We start from the raw sequence: 25,083 nt of genomic DNA, 5'->3' as shown, positions 1-25,083 counted from the left end.
AGCTTTCTTGGCGAAGTTAAATATTTACTGAGCTGCTGAGGAAAAAAACACCACAGATATTGAAGACGAAAATTGGAAAAATTATAAAAAAATAATAATTATAACTCGTGCAAGTCCGAAATGGGCCGTGTGCTGCTTCTAGGAAGTACATATGACAGTGCATATCAGCAAACTGTTGGCTTTCTTAGAGACCTGATGAGTACCAAGCGGAAATCATGATTGCCTGGTAGTGAGCAAGTTCACACTCATTCCGAATGGCGGTAGACTATTACAGCTACACTGCAGCTTACACTGTAGTGGGGATCGCGTCACTCATATCCTCCGAGCATAATTACCAGTACCAATCACAGCTTGGTGACCTGGCCTGCCTGCCTCAGACGGGGTTTGAACCCCGGTCTTCCGCTTGGGAGGCGAGTGAAATACCACTACACCACCCGGCCGACAAAAAATTATAAATAATAAGCAAAAATGGGCAACTTGGCCACTTGGCTGGCATGAGGAAACAATTTGAAATGTTATTGCAAAATAACAAGTCATGAAATGGAAGATTAATAATTTTAATAGCTCTGCAATTGTTACCGATTATAATGTGCACTTAGCAACGCAGCGCTGATAATTACCAATATTAGATTCTTCATACTTATTACATTTACAAATTCCTTAGATGAAGTGAAAACTGATTTCCGGTTCAATTAGTGTTTTGCAGACGGCTCAGTTTATAAACAGCTTATAAATAAGCTAAATGCTAATATAAATCGTACCTGTAAACAGTACATTACCAGTACATTACCAGTACATTACCAGTACATTACCAGTACATTACCAGTACATTACCAGTACATTACTAGTTCATTACCAGTATATTACCAGTAAAGTATGTACTGGGTATTATCCTTGCTTATATAATCTGTAATTATTAAATAATTAGATTCTACTTTAAAACTTGTTAGTAGGTTGTGAAAACAGTGTTTTAAGAGTTTAAGTAATACATATTTTAGTAATTTCTAATATTTGAAGATAAATAGAGGTTCCATCGTGATCAATCAATCGAATTTATTTCCGATACGAGTAAACTTAATTCGAATAAAACGTTATCTTTGATTAATGTGTTAAGAGTAATAAATACTCTCCAATTGATAACAGTAAAGATATAGCTTGTTGGTATAACCTATAACATTAATGAAAAGAGCCCCCCTTAGCAAAGACAACACCTGTGAAGTATGAGGTGAAGTGTGTAGACATGTGGGAGTGTGATGACCAGGTGGCTTGTGACGGCTACTATCTCACTAACTCTGCTAAATCTCACGGTACCGCTACTTTCAACAGAAACTTCGCTGAGTTCCCGCAAATCGTGTTCACGGTAAATCTAGTTCATTAGATCTGTTAATTGATTTTCAATTAATTTAATTCAATAACTGGTTGGAACTTCGTGCTGGACATGATTTATTCGTTCTGTAATGTGTTAATTTAAAATTAGTTGCTTAACTTGCGAACCTTATATCTGCTAATTACAGTAATGAGCTAATTAACAAACCAATTACTCAGGTACACGTGGTGGAGCTAGGAGAAGGATTTAAAGTAGGGTTTGTTAACGATGATAAAATAATGGATCTGTTAGTGGTTACGGGGGAAGGGAGCGTATCTGGCTCTCAGCCTAGTTAGTTATTAGATATACTAAATTAAACATAATATTAGTTTTAAGTTAAGTTATTAATTATACTTAATTGTATTTGCCGTGATGTTAATAGTGTATTATTAGGGCTTAAGGAGACAAGGCTTGCATTGTTATGCTATATTGCTGCTAATTTAATTAGTCATATCTTATTTTGGTAACCTTTTTATTGGTCGGTCAATTAACACCCATTTATAACTAACATAGCTGTACATCACAAAACTAAGGTGATCAAAGTGGTATTAACACTTATATAAACTTTCAGTTGATAAAGCTCAAACATTTTAATCAAACCCCGATTTGTAGAATAGTGATTTTAATTTCCTAGCAAATTATACCACAAAATCATCATTTAGAAAATAAGATCTTCTGATCTAAAATAAAGCAACAAAGAAACAAATTAGCTCACGGACATCACCAAAGTCTCAAAGAAAACCAGATTTGGTTGAACGAACTAAAATAACGATCTTGTTAATCCTAATCTTGATATTTTAATCCTAATGTCATTATAGATCAGTGATCACCACACATCTGGTTGATCGGTAACAGTTCAATTAGCGCCACTAAATGTTCGTTTGTGGGAATTGTTGTGTTTTGGACGTGTTTTCCCGAAAATTCCACCGTGCCCAAGTTGGTAACAGCAGTTACAGTGATCTTTTCTTTTTTATCAGCCTTGGTCAACTCACCTTATTATGTCACACCGCGTGACATGACGTCACACCACGTGACATAACGTCATTATTTCCAGTTTGTCAGAACGATTCTAAAGTAACGGTGCAGCTAACAGATAAGCATGTTGCAGTGTATATAGATGATATGACTGTCTCCAACTGTGAGATGAAATATGGTAAGTGGAAGGAAACAAATATATTTTTAACATACAAGCAGTAAATGTACTTCCATAAATAGTTGCACCTAACTAAACCACAATTAGCAAATAATCACCTCTTAATTAACTCCTCATTAACCTTTAATTAACTACTAATTACTTGTCCCAGACGAGACGGCGTACCCACAACTAACCCTACGACCAGGGGCTGCCCTTCTATTCGATATGTCTCTCTCCTTATCCAACATTGCTACTTCAGTAACGGTTCTCAGAAAACAGGGCATTACCTGCACTAACCCTGACCCTTACACTTACCATCTAGGTAGGTTAGCTATATTACTTGCACTAACCCTGACCCTTACACTTACCATTTAGGTAGGTTAGCTATATTACTTACACTAACCCTGACCCTTACACTTACCATCTAGGTAGGTTAGCTATATTACTTGCACTAACCCTGACCCTTACACTTACCATCTAGGTAGGAGTTGTTAGCTATATTACTTGCACTAACCCTGACCCTTACACTTACCATCTAGGTAGGTTAGCTATATTACTTGCACTAACCCTGACCCTTAAACTTACCATCTAGGTAGGAGTTGTTAGCTATATTACTTGCACTAACCCTGACCCTTACACTTACCATTTAGGTAGGTTAGCTATATTACTTGCACTAACCCTGACCCTTACACTTACCATCTAGGTAGGTTAGCTATATTACTTGCACTAACCCTGACCCTTACACTTACCATTTAGGTAGGTTAGCTATATTACTTGCACTAACCCTGACCCTTACACTTACCATCTAGGTAGGAGTTGTTAGCTATATTACTTGCACTAACCCTGACCCTTACACTTACCATCTAGGTAGGTTAGCTATATTACTTGCACTAACCCTGACCCTTACACTTACCATCTAGGTAGGTTAGCTATATTACTTGCACTAACCCTGACCCTTACACTTACCATCTAGGTAGGTTAGCTATATAACTTGCACTAACCCTGACCCTTACACTTACCATCTAGGTAGGTTAGCTATATTACTTGCACTAACCCTGACCCTTACACTTACCATCTAGGTAGGTTAGCTATATTACTTACACTAACCCTGACCCTTACACTTACCATCTAGGTAGGTTAGCTATATTACTTGCACTAACCCTGACCCTTACACTTACCATCTAGGTAGGTTAGCTATATTACTTGCACTAACCCTGACCCTTACACTTACCATTTAGGTAGGTTAGCTATATTACTTGCACTAACCCTGACCCTTACACTTACCATCTAGGTAGGTTAGCTATATTACTTACACTAACCCTGACCCTTACACTTACCATCTAGGTAGGTTAGCTATATTACTTGCACTAACCCTGACCCTTACACTTACCATTTAGGTAGGTTAGCTATATTACTTGCACTAACCCTGACCCTTACACTTACCATTTAGGTAGGTTAGCTATATTACTTGCACTAACCCTGACCCTTACACTTACCATTTAGGTAGGTTAGCTATATTACTTGCACTAACCCTGACCCTTACACTTACCATCTAGGTAGGTTAGCTATATTACTTGCACTAACCCTGACCCTTACACTTACCATCTAGGTAGGTTAGCTATATTACTTGCACTAACCCTGACCCTTACACTTACCATCTAGGTAGGTTAGCTATATTACTTGCACTAACCCTGACCCTTACACTTACCATCTAGGTAGGTTAGCTATATTACTTGCACTAACCCTGACCCTTACACTTACCATCTAGGTAGGTTAGCTATATTACTTGCACTAACCCTGACCCTTACACTTACCATCTAGGTAGGTTAGCTATATTACTTGCACTAACCCTGACCCTTACACTTACCATCTAGGTAGGTTAGCTATATTACTTGCACTAACCCTGACCCTTACACTTACCATCTAGGTAGGTTAGCTATATTACTTGCACTAACCCTGACCCTTACACTTACCATCTAGGTAGGGTTAGCTATATTACTTGCACTAACCCTGACCCTTACACTTACCATCTAGGTAGGTTAGCTATATTACTTGCACTAACCCTGACCCTTACACTTACCATCTAGGTAGGTTAGCTATATTACTTGCACTAACCCTGACCCTTACACTTACCATCTAGGTAGGTTAGCTATATTACTTGCACTAACCCTGACCCTTACACTTACCATTTAGGTAGGTTAGCTATATTACTTGCACTAACCCTGACCCTTACACTTACCATCTAGGTAGGTTAGCTATATTACTTGCACTAACCCTGACCCTTACACTTACCATCTAGGTAGGGTTAGCTATATTACTTGCACTAACCCTGACCCTTACACTTACCATCTAGGTAGGTTAGCTATATTACTTGCACTAACCCTGACCCTTACACTTACCATCTAGGTAGGTTAGCTATATTACTTGCACTAACCCTGACCCTTACACTTACCATCTAGGTAGGTTAGCTATATTACTTGCACTAACCCTGACCCTTACACTTACCATCTAGGTAGGTTAGCTATATTACTTGCACTAACCCTGACCCTTACACTTACCATCTAGGTAGGTTAGCTATATTACTTGCACTAACCCTGACCCTTACACTTACCATCTAGGTAGGTTAGCTATATTACTTGCACTAACCCTGACCCTTACACTTACCATCTAGGTAGGTTAGCTATATTACTTGCACTAACCCTGACCCTTACACTTACCATCTAGGTAGGTTAGCTATATTACTTGCACTAACCCTGACCCTTACACTTACCATCTAGGTAGGTTAGCTATATTACTTGCACTAACCCTGACCCTTACACTTACCATCTAGGTAGGTTAGCTATATTACTTGCACTAACCCTGACCCTTACACTTACCATCTAGGTAGGTTAGCTATATTACTTGCACTAACCCTGACCCTTACACTTACCATCTAGGTAGGTTAGCTATATTACTTGCACTAACCCTGACCCTTACACTTACCATCTAGGTAGGTTAGCTATATTACTTGCACTAACCCTGACCCTTACACTTACCATCTAGGTAGGTTAGCTATATTACTTGCACTAACCCTGACCCTTACACTTACCATCTAGGTAGGTTAGCTATATTACTTGCACTAACCCTGACCCTTACACTTACCATCTAGGTAGGTTAGCTATATTACTTGCACTAACCCTGACCCTTACACTTACCATCTAGGTAGGTTAGCTATATTACTTGCACTAACCCTGACCCTTACACTTACCATCTAGGTAGGTTAGCTATATTACTTGCACTAACCCTGACCCTTACACTTACCATCTAGGTAGGTTAGCTATATTACTTGCACTAACCCTGACCCTTACACTTACCATCTAGGTAGGTTAGCTATATTACTTGCACTAACCCTGACCCTTACACTTACCATCTAGGTAGGGTTAGCTATATTACTTGCACTAACCCTGACCCTTACACTTACCATCTAGGTAGGTTAGCTATATTACTTGCACTAACCCTGACCCTTACACTTACCATCTAGGTAGGTTAGCTATATTACTTGCACTAACCCTGACCCTTACACTTACCATCTAGGTAGGTTAGCTATATTACTTGCACTAACCCTGACCCTTACACTTACCATCTAGGTAGGTTAGCTATATTACTTGCACTAACCCTGACCCTTACACTTACCATCTAGGTAGGTTAGCTATATTACTTGCACTAACCCTGACCCTTACACTTACCATCTAGGTAGGTTAGCTATATTACTTGCACTAACCCTGACCCTTACACTTACCATCTAGGTAGGTTAGCTATATTACTTGCACTAACCCTGACCCTTACACTTACCATCTAGGTAGGTTAGCTATATTACTTGCACTAACCCTGACCCTTACACTTACCATCTAGGTAGGTTAGCTATATTACTTGCACTAACCCTGACCCTTACACTTACCATCTAGGTAGGTTAGCTATATTACTTGCACTAACCCTGACCCTTACACTTACCATCTAGGTAGGTTAGCTATATTACTTGCACTAACCCTGACCCTTACACTTACCATCTAGGTAGGTTAGCTATATTACTTGCACTAACCCTGACCCTTACACTTACCATCTAGGTAGGTTAGCTATATTACTTGCACTAACCCTGACCCTTACACTTACCATCTAGGTAGGTTAGCTATATTACTTGCACTAACCCTGACCCTTACACTTACCATCTAGGTAGGTTAGCTATATTACTTGCACTAACCCTGACCCTTACACTTACCATCTAGGTAGGTTAGCTATATTACTTGCACTAACCCTGACCCTTACACTTACCATCTAGGTAGGTTAGCTATATTACTTGCACTAACCCTGACCCTTACACTTACCATCTAGGTAGGTTAGCTATATTACTTGCACTAACCCTGACCCTTACACTTACCATCTAGGTAGGAGTGTTAGCTATATTACTTGCACTAACCCTGACCCTTACACTTACCATCTAGGTAGGTTAGCTATATTACTTGCACTAACCCTGACCCTTACACTTACCATCTAGGTAGGTTAGCTATATTACTTGCACTAACCCTGACCCTTACACTTACCATCTAGGTAGGTTAGCTATATTACTTGCACTAACCCTGACCCTTACACTTACCATCTAGGTAGGTTAGCTATATTACTTGCACTAACCCTGACCCTTACACTTACCATCTAGGTAGGTTAGCTATATTACTTGCACTAACCCTGACCCTTACACTTACCATCTAGGTAGGTTAGCTATATTACTTGCACTAACCCTGACCCTTACACTTACCATCTAGGTAGGTTAGCTATATTACTTGCACTAACCCTGACCCTTACACTTACCATCTAGGTAGGTTAGCTATATTACTTGCACTAACCCTGACCCTTACACTTACCATCTAGGTAGGTTAGCTATATTACTTGCACTAACCCTGACCCTTACACTTACCATCTAGGTAGGTTAGCTATATTACTTGCACTAACCCTGACCCTTACACTTACCATCTAGGTAGGTTAGCTATATTACTTGCACTAACCCTGACCCTTACACTTACCATCTAGGTAGGTTAGCTATATTACTTGCACTAACCCTGACCCTTACACTTACCATCTAGGTAGGTTAGCTATATTACTTGCACTAACCCTGACCCTTACACTTACCATCTAGGTAGGTTAGCTATATTACTTGCACTAACCCTGACCCTTACACTTACCATCTAGGTAGGTTAGCTATATTACTTGCACTAACCCTGACCCTTACACTTACCATCTAGGTAGGTTAGCTATATTACTTGCACTAACCCTGACCCTTACACTTACCATCTAGGTAGGTTAGCTATATTACTTGCACTAACCCTGACCCTTACACTTACCATCTAGGTAGGTTAGCTATATTACTTGCACTAACCCTGACCCTTACACTTACCATCTAGGTAGGTTAGCTATATTACTTGCACTAACCCTGACCCTTACACTTACCATCTAGGTAGGTTAGCTATATTACTTGCACTAACCCTGACCCTTACACTTACCATCTAGGTAGGTTAGCTATATTACTTGCACTAACCCTGACCCTTACACTTACCATCTAGGTAGGTTAGCTATATTACTTGCACTAACCCTGACCCTTACACTTACCATCTAGGTAGGTTAGCTATATTACTTGCACTAACCCTGACCCTTACACTTACCATCTAGGTAGGTTAGCTATATTACTTGCACTAACCCTGACCCTTACACTTACCATCTAGGTAGGTTAGCTATATTACTTGCACTAACCCTGACCCTTACACTTACCATCTAGGTAGGTTAGCTATATTACTTGCACTAACCCTGACCCTTACACTTACCATCTAGGTAGGTTAGCTATATTACTTGCACTAACCCTGACCCTTACACTTACCATCTAGGTAGGTTAGCTATATTACTTGCACTAACCCTGACCCTTACACTTACCATCTAGGTAGGTTAGCTATATTACTTGCACTAACCCTGACCCTTACACTTACCATCTAGGTAGGTTAGCTATATTACTTGCACTAACCCTGACCCTTACACTTACCATCTAGGTAGGTTAGCTATATTACTTGCACTAACCCTGACCCTTACACTTACCATCTAGGTAGGTTAGCTATATTACTTGCACTAACCCTGACCCTTACACTTACCATCTAGGTAGGTTAGCTATATTACTTGCACTAACCCTGACCCTTACACTTACCATCTAGGTAGGTTAGCTATATTACTTGCACTAACCCTGACCCTTACACTTACCATCTAGGTAGGTTAGCTATATTACTTGCACTAACCCTGACCCTTACACTTACCATCTAGGTAGGTTAGCTATATTACTTGCACTAACCCTGACCCTTACACTTACCATCTAGGTAGGTTAGCTATATTACTTGCACTAACCCTGACCCTTACACTTACCATCTAGGTAGGTTAGCTATATTACTTGCACTAACCCTGACCCTTACACTTACCATTTAGGTAGGTTAGCTATATTACTTGCACTAACCCTGACCCTTACACTTACCATCTAGGTAGGTTAGCTATATTACTTGCACTAACCCTGACCCTTACACTTACCATCTAGGTAGGTTAGCTATATTACTTGCACTAACCCTGACCCTTACACTTACCATCTAGGTAGGTTAGCTATATTACTTGCACTAACCCTGACCCTTACACTTACCATCTAGGTAGGTTAGCTATATTACTTGCACTAACCCTGACCCTTACACTTACCATCTAGGTAGGTTAGCTATATTACTTGCACTAACCCTGACCCTTACACTTACCATCTAGGTAGGTTAGCTATATTACTTGCACTAACCCTGACCCTTACACTTACCATCTAGGTAGGTTAGCTATATTACTTGCACTAACCCTGACCCTTACACTTACCATCTAGGTAGGTTAGCTATATTACTTGCACTAACCCTGACCCTTACACTTACCATCTAGGTAGGTTAGCTATATTACTTGCACTAACCCTGACCCTTACACTTACCATCTAGGTAGGTTAGCTATATTACTTGCACTAACCCTGACCCTTACACTTACCATCTAGGTAGAGTTGTTAGCTATATTACTTGCACTAACCCTGACCCTTACACTTACCATCTAGGTAGGTTAGCTATATTACTTGCACTAACCCTGACCCTTACACTTACCATCTAGGTAGGTTAGCTATATTACTTGCACTAACCCTGACCCTTACACTTACCATCTAGGTAGGTTAGCTATATTACTTGCACTAACCCTGACCCTTACACTTACCATCTAGGTAGGTTAGCTATATTACTTGCACTAACCCTGACCCTTACACTTACCATCTAGGTAGGTTAGCTATATTACTTGCACTAACCCTGACCCTTACACTTACCATCTAGGTAGGTTAGCTATATTACTTGCACTAACCCTGACCCTTACACTTACCATCTAGGTAGGTTAGCTATATTACTTGCACTAACCCTGACCCTTACACTTACCATCTAGGTAGGTTAGCTATATTACTTGCACTAACCCTGACCCTTACACTTACCATCTAGGTAGGTTAGCTATATTACTTGCACTAACCCTGACCCTTACACTTACCATCTAGGTAGGTTAGCTATATTACTTGCACTAACCCTGACCCTTACACTTACCATCTAGGTAGGTTAGCTATATTACTTGCACTAACCCTGACCCTTACACTTACCATCTAGGTAGGTTAGCTATATTACTTGCACTAACCCTGACCCTTACACTTACCATCTAGGTAGGTTAGCTATATTACTTGCACTAACCCTGACCCTTACACTTACCATCTAGGTAGGTTAGCTATATTACTTGCACTAACCCTGACCCTTACACTTACCATCTAGGTAGGTTAGCTATATTACTTGCACTAACCCTGACCCTTACACTTACCATCTAGGTAGGTTAGCTATATTACTTGCACTAACCCTGACCCTTACACTTACCATCTAGGTAGGTTAGCTATATTACTTGCACTAACCCTGACCCTTACACTTACCATCTAGGTAGGTTAGCTATATTACTTGCACTAACCCTGACCCTTACACTTACCATCTAGGTAGGTTAGCTATATTACTTGCACTAACCCTGACCCTTACACTTACCATCTAGGTAGGTTAGCTATATTACTTGCACTAACCCTGACCCTTACACTTACCATCTAGGTAGGTTAGCTATATTACTTGCACTAACCCTGACCCTTACACTTACCATCTAGGTAGGTTAGCTATATTACTTGCACTAACCCTGACCCTTACACTTACCATCTAGGTAGGTTAGCTATATTACTTGCACTAACCCTGACCCTTACACTTACCATCTAGGTAGGTTAGCTATATTACTTGCACTAACCCTGACCCTTACACTTACCATCTAGGTAGGTTAGCTATATTACTTGCACTAACCCTGACCCTTACACTTACCATCTAGGTAGGTTAGCTATATTACTTGCACTAACCCTGACCCTTACACTTACCATCTAGGTAGGTTAGCTATATTACTTGCACTAACCCTGACCCTTACACTTACCATCTAGGTAGGTTAGCTATATTACTTGCACTAACCCTGACCCTTACACTTACCATCTAGGTAGGTTAGCTATATTACTTGCACTAACCCTGACCCTTACACTTACCATCTAGGTAGGTTAGCTATATTACTTGCACTAACCCTGACCCTTACACTTACCATCTAGGTAGGTTAGCTATATTACTTGCACTAACCCTGACCCTTACACTTACCATCTAGGTAGGTTAGCTATATTACTTGCACTAACCCTGACCCTTACACTTACCATCTAGGTAGGTTAGCTATATTACTTGCACTAACCCTGACCCTTACACTTACCATCTAGGTAGGTTAGCTATATTACTTGCACTAACCCTGACCCTTACACTTACCATCTAGGTAGGTTAGCTATATTACTTGCACTAACCCTGACCCTTACACTTACCATCTAGGTAGGTTAGCTATATTACTTGCACTAACCCTGACCCTTACACTTACCATCTAGGTAGGTTAGCTATATTACTTGCACTAACCCTGACCCTTACACTTACCATCTAGGTAGGTTAGCTATATTACTTGCACTAACCCTGACCCTTACACTTACCATCTAGGTAGGTTAGCTATATTACTTGCACTAACCCTGACCCTTACACTTACCATCTAGGTAGGTTAGCTATATTACTTGCACTAACCCTGACCCTTACACTTACCATCTAGGTAGGTTAGCTATATTACTTGCACTAACCCTGACCCTTACACTTACCATCTAGGTAGGTTAGCTATATTACTTGCACTAACCCTGACCCTTACACTTACCATCTAGGTAGGTTAGCTATATTACTTGCACTAACCCTGACCCTTACACTTACCATCTAGGTAGGTTAGCTATATTACTTGCACTAACCCTGACCCTTACACTTACCATCTAGGTAGGTTAGCTATATTACTTGCACTAACCCTGACCCTTACACTTACCATCTAGGTAGGTTAGCTATATTACTTGCACTAACCCTGACCCTTACACTTACCATCTAGGTAGGTTAGCTATATTACTTGCACTAACCCTGACCCTTACACTTACCATTTAGGTAGGTTAGCTATATTACTTGCACTAACCCTGACCCTTACACTTACCATCTAGGTAGGTTAGCTATATTACTTGCACTAACCCTGACCCTTACACTTACCATCTAGGTAGGTTAGCTATATTACTTGCACTAACCCTGACCCTTACACTTACCATCTAGGTAGGTTAGCTATATTACTTGCACTAACCCTGACCCTTACACTTACCATCTAGGTAGAGTTAGCTATATTACTTGCACTAACCCTGACCCTTACACTTACCATCTAGGTAGGTTAGCTATATTACTTGCACTAACCCTGACCCTTACACTTACCATCTAGGTAGGTTAGCTATATTACTTGCACTAACCCTGACCCTTACACTTACCATCTAGGTAGGTTAGCTATATTACTTGCACTAACCCTGACCCTTACACTTACCATCTAGGTAGGTTAGCTATATTACTTGCACTAACCCTGACCCTTACACTTACCATCTAGGTAGGTTAGCTATATTACTTGCACTAACCCTGACCCTTACACTTACCATCTAGGTAGGTTAGCTATATTACTTGCACTAACCCTGACCCTTACACTTACCATCTAGGTAGGTTAGCTATATTACTTGCACTAACCCTGACCCTTACACTTACCATCTAGGTAGGTTAGCTATATTACTTGCACTAACCCTGACCCTTACACTTACCATCTAGGTAGGTTAGCTATATTACTTGCACTAACCCTGACCCTTACACTTACCATCTAGGTAGGTTAGCTATATTACTTGCACTAACCCTGACCCTTACACTTACCATCTAGGTAGGTTAGCTATATTACTTGCACTAACCCTGACCCTTACACTTACCATCTAGGTAGGTTAGCTATATTACTTGCACTAACCCTGACCCTTACACTTACCATCTAGGTAGGTTAGCTATATTACTTGCACTAACCCTGACCCTTACACTTACCATCTAGGTAGGTTAGCTATATTACTTGCACTAACCCTGACCCTTACACTTACCATCTAGGTAGGTTAGCTATATTACTTGCACTAACCCTGACCCTTACACTTACCATCTAGGTAGGTTAGCTATATTACTTGCACTAACCCTGACCCTTACACTTACCATCTAGGTAGGTTAGCTATATTACTTGCACTAACCCTGACCCTTACACTTACCATCTAGGTAGGTTAGCTATATTACTTGCACTAACCCTGACCCTTACACTTACCATCTAGGTAGGTTAGCTATATTACTTGCACTAACCCTGACCCTTACACTTACCATCTAGGTAGGTTAGCTATATTACTTGCACTAACCCTGACCCTTACACTTACCATCTAGGTAGGTTAGCTATATTACTTGCACTAACCCTGACCCTTACACTTACCATCTAGGTAGGTTAGCTATATTACTTGCACTAACCCTGACCCTTACACTTACCATCTAGGTAGGTTAGCTATATTACTTGCACTAACCCTGACCCTTACACTTACCATCTAGGTAGGTTAGCTATATTACTTGCACTAACCCTGACCCTTACACTTACCATCTAGGTAGGTTAGCTATATTACTTGCACTAACCCTGACCCTTACACTTACCATCTAGGTAGGTTAGCTATATTACTTGCACTAACCCTGACCCTTACACTTACCATCTAGGTAGGTTAGCTATATTACTTGCACTAACCCTGACCCTTACACTTACCATCTAGGTAGGTTAGCTATATTACTTGCACTAACCCTGACCCTTACACTTACCATCTAGGTAGGTTAGCTATATTACTTGCACTAACCCTGACCCTTACACTTACCATCTAGGTAGGTTAGCTATATTACTTGCACTAACCCTGACCCTTACACTTACCATCTAGGTAGGTTAGCTATATTACTTGCACTAACCCTGACCCTTACACTTACCATCTAGGTAGGTTAGCTATATTACTTGCACTAACCCTGACCCTTACACTTACCATCTAGGTAGGTTAGCTATATTACTTGCACTAACCCTGACCCTTACACTTACCATCTAGGTAGGTTAGCTATATTACTTGCACTAACCCTGACCCTTACACTTACCATCTAGGTAGGTTAGCTATATTACTTGCACTAACCCTGACCCTTACACTTACCATCTAGGTAGGTTAGCTATATTACTTGCACTAACCCTGACCCTTACACTTACCATCTAGGTAGGTTAGCTATATTACTTGCACTAACCCTGACCCTTACACTTACCATCTAGGTAGGTTAGCTATATTACTTGCACTAACCCTGACCCTTACACTTACCATCTAGGTAGGTTAGCTATATTACTTGCACTAACCCTGACCCTTACACTTACCATCTAGGTAGGTTAGCTATATTACTTGCACTAACCCTGACCCTTACACTTACCATCTAGGTAGGTTAGCTATATTACTTGCACTAACCCTGACCCTTACACTTACCATCTAGGTAGGTTAGCTATATTACTTGCACTAACCCTGACCCTTACACTTACCATCTAGGTAGGTTAGCTATATTACTTGCACTAACCCTGACCCTTACACTTACCATCTAGGTAGGTTAGCTATATTACTTGCACTAACCCTGACCCTTACACTTACCATCTAGGTAGGTTAGCTATATTACTTGCACTAACCCTGACCCTTACACTTACCATCTAGGTAGGTTAGCTATATTACTTGCACTAACCCTGACCCTTACACTTACCATCTAGGTAGGTTAGCTATATTACTTGCACTAACCCTGACCCTTACACTTACCATCTAGGTAGGTTAGCTATATTACTTGCACTAACCCTGACCCTTACACTTACCATCTAGGTAGGTTAGCTATATTACTTGCACTAACCCTGACCCTTACACTTACCATCTAGGTAGGTTAGCTATATTACTTGCACTAACCCTGACCCTTACACTTACCATCTAGGTAGGTTAGCTATATTACTTGCACTAACCCTGACCCTTACACTTACCATCTAGGTAGGTTAGCTATATTACTTGCACTAACCCTGACCCTTACACTTACCATCTAGGTAGGTTAGCTATATTACTTGCACTAACCCTGACCCTTACACTTACCATTTAGGTAGGTTAGCTATATACTTGCACTAACCTGACCCTTACACTACCATCTAGTCGGTTAGCTATAATACTTGCACTACCTGACCCTTACACTTACCATCTAGGTAGGTTAGCTATATTACTTGCACTAACCCTGACCCTTACACTTACCATCTAGGTAGGTTAGCTATATTACTTGCACTAACCCTGACCCTTACACTTACCATCTAGGTAGGTTAGCTATATTACTTGCACTAACCCTGACCCTTACACTTACCATCTTAGGTAGGTTAGCTATATTACTTGCACTAACCCTGACCCTTACACTTACCATCTAGGTAGGTTAGCTATATTACTTGCACTAACCCTGACCCTTACACTTACCATCTAGGTAGGTTAGCTATATTACTTGCACTAACCCTGACCCTTACACTTACCATCTAGGTAGGTTAGCTATATTACTTGCACTAACCCTGACCCTTACACTTACCATCTAGGTAGGTTAGCTATATTACTTACACTAACCCTGACCCTTACACTTACCATCTAGGTAGGTTAGCTATATTACTTGCACTAACCCTGACCCTTACACTTACCATCTAGGTAGGTTAGCTATATTACTTGCACTAACCCTGACCCTTACACTTACCATCTAGGTAGGTTAGCTATATTACTTACACTAACCCTGACCCTTACACTTACCATCTAGGTAGGTTAGCTATATTACTTACACTAACCCTGACCCTTACACTTACCATCTAGGTAGGTTAGCTATATTACTTGCACTAACCCTGACCCTTACACTTACCATTCTAGGTAGGTTAGCTATATTACTTGCACTAACCCTGACCCTTACACTTACCATCTAGGTAGGTTAGCTATATTACTTGCACTAACCCTGACCCTTACACTTACCATCTAGGTAGGTTAGCTATATTACTTGCACTAACCCTGACCCTTACACTTACCATCTAGTAGGTTAGCTATATACTTGCACTAACCCTGACCCTTACACTTACCATCTAGGTAGGTTAGCTATATTACTTGCACTAACCCTGACCCTTACACTTACCATCTAGGTAGGTTAGCTATATTACTTGCACTAACCCTGACCCTTACACTTACCATCTAGGTAGGTTAGCTATATTACTTGCACTAACCCTGACCCTTACACTTACCATCTAGGTAGGTTAGCTATATTACTTGCACTAACCCTGACCCTTACACTTACCATCTAGGTAGGTTAGCTATATTACTTGCACTAACCCTGACCCTTACACTTACCATCTAGGTAGGTTAGCTATATTACTTGCACTAACCCTGACCCTTACACTTACCATCTAGGTAGGTTAGCTATATTACTTGCACTAACCCTGACCCTTACACTTACCATCTAGGTAGGTTAGCTATATTACTTGCACTAACCCTGACCCTTACACTTACCATCTAGGTAGGTTAGCTATATTACTTGCACTAACCCTGACCCTTACACTTACCATCTAGGTAGGTTAGCTATATTACTTGCACTAACCCTGACCCTTACACTTACCATTTAGGTAGGTTAGCTATATTACTTGCACTAACCCTGACCCTTACACTTACCATCTAGGTAGGTTAGCTATATTACTTGCACTAACCCTGACCCTTACACTTACCATCTAGGTAGGAGTTGTTAGCTATATTACTTGCACTAACCCTGACCCTTACACTTACCATCTAGGTAGGTTAGCTATATTACTTGCACTAACCCTGACCCTTACACTTACCATCTTAGGTAGGTTAGCTATATTACTTGCACTAACCCTGACCCTTACACTTACCATTTAGGTAGGTTAGCTATATTACTTGCACTAACCCTGACCCTTACACTTACCATCTAGGTAGGTTAGCTATATTACTTGCACTAACCCTGACCCTTACACTTACCATCTAGGTAGGTTAGCTATATTACTTGCACTAACCCTGACCCTTACACTTACCATCTAGGTAGGTTAGCTATATTACTTGCACTAACCCTGACCCTTACACTTACCATCTAGGTAGGTTAGCTATATTACTTGCACTAACCCTGACCCTTACACTTACCATCTAGGTAGGTTAGCTATATTACTTGCACTAACCCTGACCCTTACACTTACCATCTAGGTAGGTTAGCTATATTACTTGCACTAACCCTGACCCTTACACTTACCATCTAGGTAGGTTAGCTATATTACTTGCACTAACCCTGACCCTTACACTTACCATCTAGGTAGGTTAGCTATATTACTTGCACTAACCCTGACCCTTACACTTACCATCTAGGTAGGTTAGCTATATTACTTGCACTAACCCTGACCCTTACACTTACCATCTAGGTAGGTTAGCTATATTACTTGCACTAACCCTGACCCTTACACTTACCATCTAGGTAGAGTTGTTAGCTATATTACTTGCACTAACCCTGACCCTTACACTTACCATCTAGGTAGGTTAGCTATATTACTTGCACTAACCCTGACCCTTACACTTACCATTTAGGTAGGTTAGCTATATAACTTGCACTAACCCTGACCCTTACACTTACCATCTAGGTAGGAGTTGTTAGCTATATTACTTGCACTAACCCTGACCCTTACACTTACCATCTAGGTAGGTTAGCTATATTACTTGCACTAACCCTGACCCTTACACTTACCATCTAGGTAGGTTAGCTATATTACTTGCACTAACCCTGACCCTTACACTTACCATCTAGGTAGGTTAGCTATATTACTTGCACTAACCCTGACCCTTACACTTACCATCTAGGTAGGAGTTGTTAGCTATATTACTTGCACTAACCCTGACCCTTACACTTACCATCTAGGTAGGTTAGCTATATTACTTACACTAACCCTGACCCTTACACTTACCATCTAGGTAGGTTAGCTATATTACTTGCACTAACCCTGACCCTTACACTTACCATTTAGGTAGGTTAGCTATATTACTTGCACTAACCCTGACCCTTACACTTACCATCTAGGTAGGTTAGCTATATTACTTGCACTAACCCTGACCCTTACACTTACCATCTAGGTAGGTTAGCTATATTACTTGCACTAACCCTGACCCTTACACTTACCATCTAGGTAGGTTAGCTATATTACTTGCACTAACCCTGACCCTTACACTTACCATCTAGGTAGGAGTTGTTAGCTATATTACTTGCACTAACCCTGACCCTTACACTTACCATCTAGGTAGGTTAGCTATATACTTGCACTAACCCTGACCCTTACACTTACCATCTAGGTAGGTTAGCTATATTACTTGCACTAACCCTGACCCTTACACTTACCATCTAGGTAGGAGTTGTTAGCTATATTACTTACACTAACCCTGACCCTTACACTTACCATCTAGGTAGGTTAGCTATATTACTTGCACTAACCCTGACCCTTACACTTACCATCTAGGTAGGTTAGCTATATAACTTGCACTAACCCTGACCCTTACACTTACCATCTAGGTAGGAGTTAGCTATATTACTTGCACTAACCCTGACCCTTACACTTACCATCTAGGTAGGTTAGCTATATTACTTGCACTAACCCTGACCCTTACACTTACCATCTAGGTAGGTTAGCTATATTACTTGCACTAACCCTGACCCTTACACTTACCATCTAGGTAGGTTAGCTATATTACTTGCACTAACCCTGACCCTTACACTTACCATCTAGGTAGGTTAGCTATATTACTTGCACTAACCCTGACCCTTACACTTACCATCTAGGTAGGTTAGCTATATTACTTACACTAACCCTGACCCTTACACTTACCATCTAGGTAGGTTAGCTATATTACTTGCACTAACCCTGACCCTTACACTTACCATCTAGGTAGGTTAGCTATATTACTTGCACTAACCCTGACCCTTACACTTACCATCTAGGTAGGTTAGCTATATTACTTGCACTAACCCTGACCCTTACACTTACCATCTAGGTAGGTTAGCTATATTACTTGCACAAACCCTGACCCTTACACTTACCATCTAGGTAGGTTAGCTATATTACTTGCACTAACCCTGACCCTTACACTTACCATCTAGGTAGGAGTGTTAGCTATATTACTTGCACTAACCCTGACCCTTACACTTACCATCTAGGTAGGTTAGCTATATTACTTGCACTAACCCTGACCCTTACACTTACCATCTAGGTAGGTTAGCTATATAACTTGCACTAACCCTGACCCTTACACTTACCATCTAGGTAGGAGTTGTTAGCTATATTACTTGCACTAACCCTGACCCTTACACTTACCATTTAGGTAGGTTAGCTATATAACTTGCACTAACCCTGACCCTTACACTTACCATCTAGGTAGGAGTTGTTAGCTATATTACTTGCACTAACCCTGACCCTTACACTTACCATTTAGGTAGGTTAGCTATATTACTTGCACTAACCCTGACCCTTACACTTACCATCTAGGTAGGTTAGCTATATTACTTGCACTAACCCTGACCCTTACACTTACCATTTAGGTAGGTTAGCTATATTACTTGCACTAACCCTGACCCTTACACTTACCATTTAGGTAGGTTAGCTATATAACTTGCACTAACCCTGACCCTTACACTTACCATCTAGGTAGGTTAGCTATATTACTTGCACTAACCCTGACCCTTACACTTACCATCTAGGTAGGAGTTGTTAGCTATATTACTTGCACTAACCCTGACCCTTACACTTACCATCTAGGTAGGTTAGCTATATTACTTGCACTAACCCTGACCCTTACACTTACCATCTAGGTAGGTTAGCTATATTACTTGCACTAACCCTGACCCTTACACTTACCATTTAGGTAGGTTAGCTATATTACTTGCACTAACCCTGACCCTTACACTTACCATCTAGGTAGGTTAGCTATATTACTTGCACTAACCCTGACCCTTACACTTACCATCTAGGTAGGTTAGCTATATTACTTGCACTAACCCTGACCCTTACACTTACCATCTAGGTAGGTTAGCTATATTACTTGCACTAACCCTGACCCTTACACTTACCATCTAGGTAGAGTGTTAGCTATATTACTTGCACTAACCCTGACCCTTACACTTACCATCTAGGTAGGTTAGCTATATTACTTGCACTAACCCTGACCCTTACACTTACCATCTAGGTAGGTTAGCTATATTACTTGCACTAACCCTGACCCTTACACTTACCATCTAGGTAGGTTAGCTATATTACTTGCACTAACCCTGACCCTTACACTTACCATCTAGGTAGGTTAGCTATATTACTTGCACTAACCCTGACCCTTACACTTACCATCTAGGTAGGTTAGCTATATTACTTGCACTAACCCTGACCCTTACACTTACCATCTAGGTAGGAGTTGTTAGCTATATTACTTGCACTAACCCTGACCCTTACACTTACCATCTAGGTAGGTTAGCTATATTACTTGCACTAACCCTGACCCTTACACTTACCATCTAGGTAGGTTAGCTATATAACTTGCACTAACCCTGACCCTTACACTTACCATCTAGGTAGGTTAGCTATATTACTTGCACTAACCCTGACCCTTACACTTACCATCTAGGTAGGTTAGCTATATTACTTGCACTAACCCTGACCCTTACACTTACCATCTAGGTAGGTTAGCTATATAACTTGCACTAACCCTGACCCTTACACTTACCATCTAGGTAGGTTAGCTATATTACTTGCACTAACCCTGACCCTTACACTTACCATCTAGGTAGGTTAGCTATATTACTTACACTAACCCTGACCCTTACACTTACCATCTAGGTAGGTTAGCTATATTACTTGCACTAACCCTGACCCTTACACTTACCATCTAGGTAGGTTAGCTATATTACTTGCACTAACCCTGACCCTTACACTTACCATCTAGGTAGGAGTTGTTAGCTATATTACTTGCACTAACCCTGACCCTTACACTTACCATCTAGGTAGGTTAGCTATATTACTTGCACTAACCCTGACCCTTACACTTACCATCTAGGTAGGTTAGCTATATTACTTGCACTAACCCTGACCCTTACACTTACCATCTAGGTAGAGTGTTAGCTATATTACTTGCACTAACCCTGACCCTTACACTTACCATTTAGGTAGGTTAGCTATATTACTTGCACTAACCCTGACCCTTACACTTACCATCTAGGTAGGTTAGCTATATTACTTGCACTAACCCTGACCCTTACACTTACCATTTAGGTAGGTTAGCTATATTACTTGCACTAACCCTGACCCTTACACTTACCATCTAGGTAGGTTAGCTATATTACTTGCACTAACCCTGACCCTTACACTTACCATCTAGGTAGGTTAGCTATATTACTTGCACTAACCCTGACCCTTACACTTACCATCTAGGTAGGAGTTGTTAGCTATATTACTTGCACTAACCCTGACCCTTACACTTACCATCTAGGTAGGTTAGCTATATAACTTGCACTAACCCTGACCCTTACACTTACCATCTAGGTAGGTTAGCTATATTACTTGCACTAACCCTGACCCTTACACTTACCATCTAGGTAGGTTAGCTATATTACTTACACTAACCCTGACCCTTACACTTACCATCTAGGTAGGAGTTGTTAGCTATATAACTTGCACTAACCCTGACCCTTACACTTACCATCTAGGTAGGTTAGCTATATTACTTGCACTAACCCTGACCCTTACACTTACCATCTAGGTAGGTTAGCTATATTACTTGCACTAACCCTGACCCTTACACTTACCATCTAGGTAGGTTAGCTATATTACTTGCACTAACCCTGACCCTTACACTTACCATCTAGGTAGGTTAGCTATATTACTTGCACTAACCCTGACCCTTACACTTACCATCTAGGTAGGTTAGCTATATTTATGAGGTGTAAATTTGCAGTGCTCACCCACTTCATTTCTCGGGGTTACATTCAGATTTATCATAAGTTTCGGTGACGATTGTTTGTTTTGAAGGGAGATCCAATCACGCATGGCTGATGATCGTATAGTATGAGAAGGGCGGAAATTATAACTTAGGTTTCTATAAGAATCCGATAGTAACTGACTTGCAATTTTAATCACAGTTAATGATATATTATTTATTTTTACATCAAACTTCAGATGCAATCTCTAATACAATGAACAAAGAGTCAAATTCGTGCAGTGTCATATTCGACAGACTTATTTCGGCTAAGCACCATTTCTACCAGGTACTGCATTTGTTACATTTCGCTCAATCTTCGTATTAAAATTCTTCTAAGAAAGATTTGACAACATTGAGTTTTTTTGTAGAGTGTGATCACAGACCCGAAGTTAGTTTTCCGAATGTAACAACTAACAAGTACCACACCCCAGCTGAAGATAGTAGAATGTGGGGCTGACTCAGCAGTAGGGGTCGGTTTAGCAGACAGGTCTCATGAACCCAGCAAGTTTCCCGGTTGGAAGAAAAAGTCTTGTGGTTATCATTCTGATGATGGTATACTGTACAAGAAAGGACATCACAATAAAGGTGTGTTAAGCTACTTGCTATATATAGTAGCGTTATTTGAAGGGTAATAAACCATTTACAATCATTGATGAAATTATGAAATTAGAACTTAGAAGTGCATAATTGCAAAAATGAGCATTTATTTATTAATTAATGTATTTGCAAAACGATCATTGTTGAACGAACGGACAAACCCGCTTAAATGGCTATGAAATGACTCTTCTTAATCATTTTCACAATGATACAGTGATGAAAGAGAAGAAGCTCCTCATAATTCTTATTTGCGTTTCGCAACCTCAAACTGGTCGTGTGTAAATTGCCAGCGTCACAAAATTTCTGGAAGTTTGCGTAGCGCGCGACGCACACAGATGAGAACTTAACGCGCTAAGCTATATCACGTGACCAAGCAAAATATTTAGTTACCTTACAAGACATTTTTGTGGCGGACCAATTTGCGACGACCGAAATTTTGGCGGTCCGAAAATATGGCGAAATTGAACAAAAACCGTCACATTTCGGACGTTATAGAAAATAAGGGTATTTTTCATCATTTTGTTTTCTGACACAAAGGAAATTCAAATTTTTCTAAAAATCGGTAAAATCATGTTGAAACAAAATGAAACTTATAAATCGATTTCTTCATCTTCCTCTAAGGGGTCCGGCTCGACTCTTTCAGTTTCACTTATTGAGTTTGGTATTAAATTGTTTATCTTGACTTAGTCTCTTATAAGACGTTTATGTTAGCACATAAATGTAATTTATTGTAAATTTAAAACGTATTATTTGACATTAAATTCATCATGGAATTTTGTGTTTATTTGTCCCACCATCATATCACTAACTTTTCAAGAACAAAACGAATCGATGAAGCCACAATTATTGGAATAAGCTAAAAATAATGCGACGGATTCTATTACGACGACCGAAATTTTGGCGGTCCGAAAATATGGCGAAATTTCGGGAAAACCGTCGCATTTCGTACGTTATGAAAACGTCTTGTAAGGTATCTGACGTTTTTGATCGAACTGATTAACAAATATGAAATACAGTGCTCAATATGCATCTTTAAACAATGATTTCAGTGATGCCAACCTGTGCCGTGGGGGACGTAATGGGTTGCGGTATTCGGTTTCCTGATCGTGACATAGTTAACATACCAAGAGGCAATGGCGACGCTTCAAAAGGAGAAACGGTGAGTTTTTAAATCTAATCTTCCTTGAATCCTTGTTGTATACGGTAAAGGTGGGCCACAACAATTTAGATTGATTGAGAAAAAGTGTGTGCGATATTGAGATGAAAATTACGAAAATTGTTTAGTTTTTTAATCTTTTTGCTTCGTGACTGTTTCTTTTGACCACTTTCTCTTATGATAATTTATGACGTGTTTATCTTTTCACGTATTCCCAAAGTATATTAATAACACCTAGTAACACCTAGGTGACGGTTTACTTCACAAAAAACTCGTTAGAAGTCGGCGACGTTTCTATGACGATACCTGAAGGAGGACTCTTTCCTACAATCGGACTCAGTGAGGGTGACCGAGTGACTGTAGACTTCGCTGCTGCCTCCGGATAGAAGCGTCACGTGGTGTGACGTCACTTTCGAATATGGGAAATAGATTTTATACCTATTGGATGTGTTTTAATTTGTTTTATCATATCTTATATTCATTTAGATGTAGTAGTCTGTGGACTGGGGTAGTCCTCTTTTATTCCACAACTTATATTGATGTTTTGGATGGAGTTATGAAGTAAATGTTCAGCCCAAACATTTCGTACTTTTATTTCAATTCACTGAATAAAAGCCTTGTTTTTTCCAGCTGTCACTTTATTCTACATGTTTTGCTGACTATTTTGTAACGTTTTTATATTTCATCTTATTTTTGTTCGATTACAATTTTATAATTCATTTGTTTTCATTATGTTTAAAATCAAGCATGTCCGCCGCGATAACGTAGCATCGTACCATTATTATGTTGATTTACGGACCAGAAAGGAATCGCAACAAAATGATACAGTATTTTATTTTATTGATATTAAATTTAAGTTAAATTCGACTCATCAATTCTAAGCTACTTAATTTTCAAATTGGTGTTGAAATTCTCGTTCTACTTGTTTTTATCATAGATAATTTACTAATAAGTTCATTTCGAGTCAGCTTTGTTACAATCTTCTAATCTGTGATTGATATATTACTCTTGCAATGTTGTTCTTTGCCCAAGAGTTCACCGTCGGCGTATACCTCACAGCTCATACACTCGAAGTCAACTCCTTTCATATTTGGAAGTCTGGCTTGTGCCACGAATTTTCCTTTTTTCACCTTGTATTTGGTCTGGAGATCCATTACTTTATCGTCCATCATCCAGCTCACTGTCAGTCTTTCAAAGGTGGCGCCCAATTTGATGTA

General features: G+C 40.0%; 1 protein-coding gene across 2 annotated transcripts in view; it reads left to right on the top strand.

Annotated features, from left to right (window-relative positions):
- LOC134821294 (SPRY domain-containing protein 3-like) overlaps positions 1–24,822 on the top strand; it is a 77,088-nt gene extending 52,266 nt beyond the window's left edge. For both annotated transcript variants that reach the window (XM_063832014.1, XM_063832013.1), the window contains 8 exons: positions 1,200–1,360; positions 1,546–1,657; positions 2,421–2,519; positions 2,671–2,823; positions 22,311–22,399; positions 22,545–22,698; positions 23,760–23,869; positions 24,115–24,822. In XM_063832014.1, the coding sequence (XP_063688084.1) occupies positions 1,241–1,360; positions 1,546–1,657; positions 2,421–2,519; positions 2,671–2,823; positions 22,311–22,399; positions 22,545–22,698; positions 23,760–23,869; positions 24,115–24,252 (975 nt within the window). In that variant the 5' untranslated portion in view covers positions 1,200–1,240 and the 3' untranslated portion in view covers positions 24,253–24,822. The remainder of the gene's footprint in view (positions 1–1,199; positions 1,361–1,545; positions 1,658–2,420; positions 2,520–2,670; positions 2,824–22,310; positions 22,400–22,544; positions 22,699–23,759; positions 23,870–24,114) is intronic.
- Positions 24,823–25,083: the final 261 nt, after the last annotated feature.

The sequence above is a fragment of the Bolinopsis microptera genome, chromosome 9 (assembly GCF_026151205.1).
Source record: "Bolinopsis microptera isolate Bmic1 chromosome 9, MBARI_Bmic_1.0, whole genome shotgun sequence".
NCBI classification, from domain to species: Eukaryota; Metazoa; Ctenophora; class Tentaculata; order Lobata; family Bolinopsidae; genus Bolinopsis; species Bolinopsis microptera.
The sequence above is the reverse complement of the archived record's forward strand: the minus strand, read 5'-3'. Positions and strand labels throughout refer to the sequence as shown.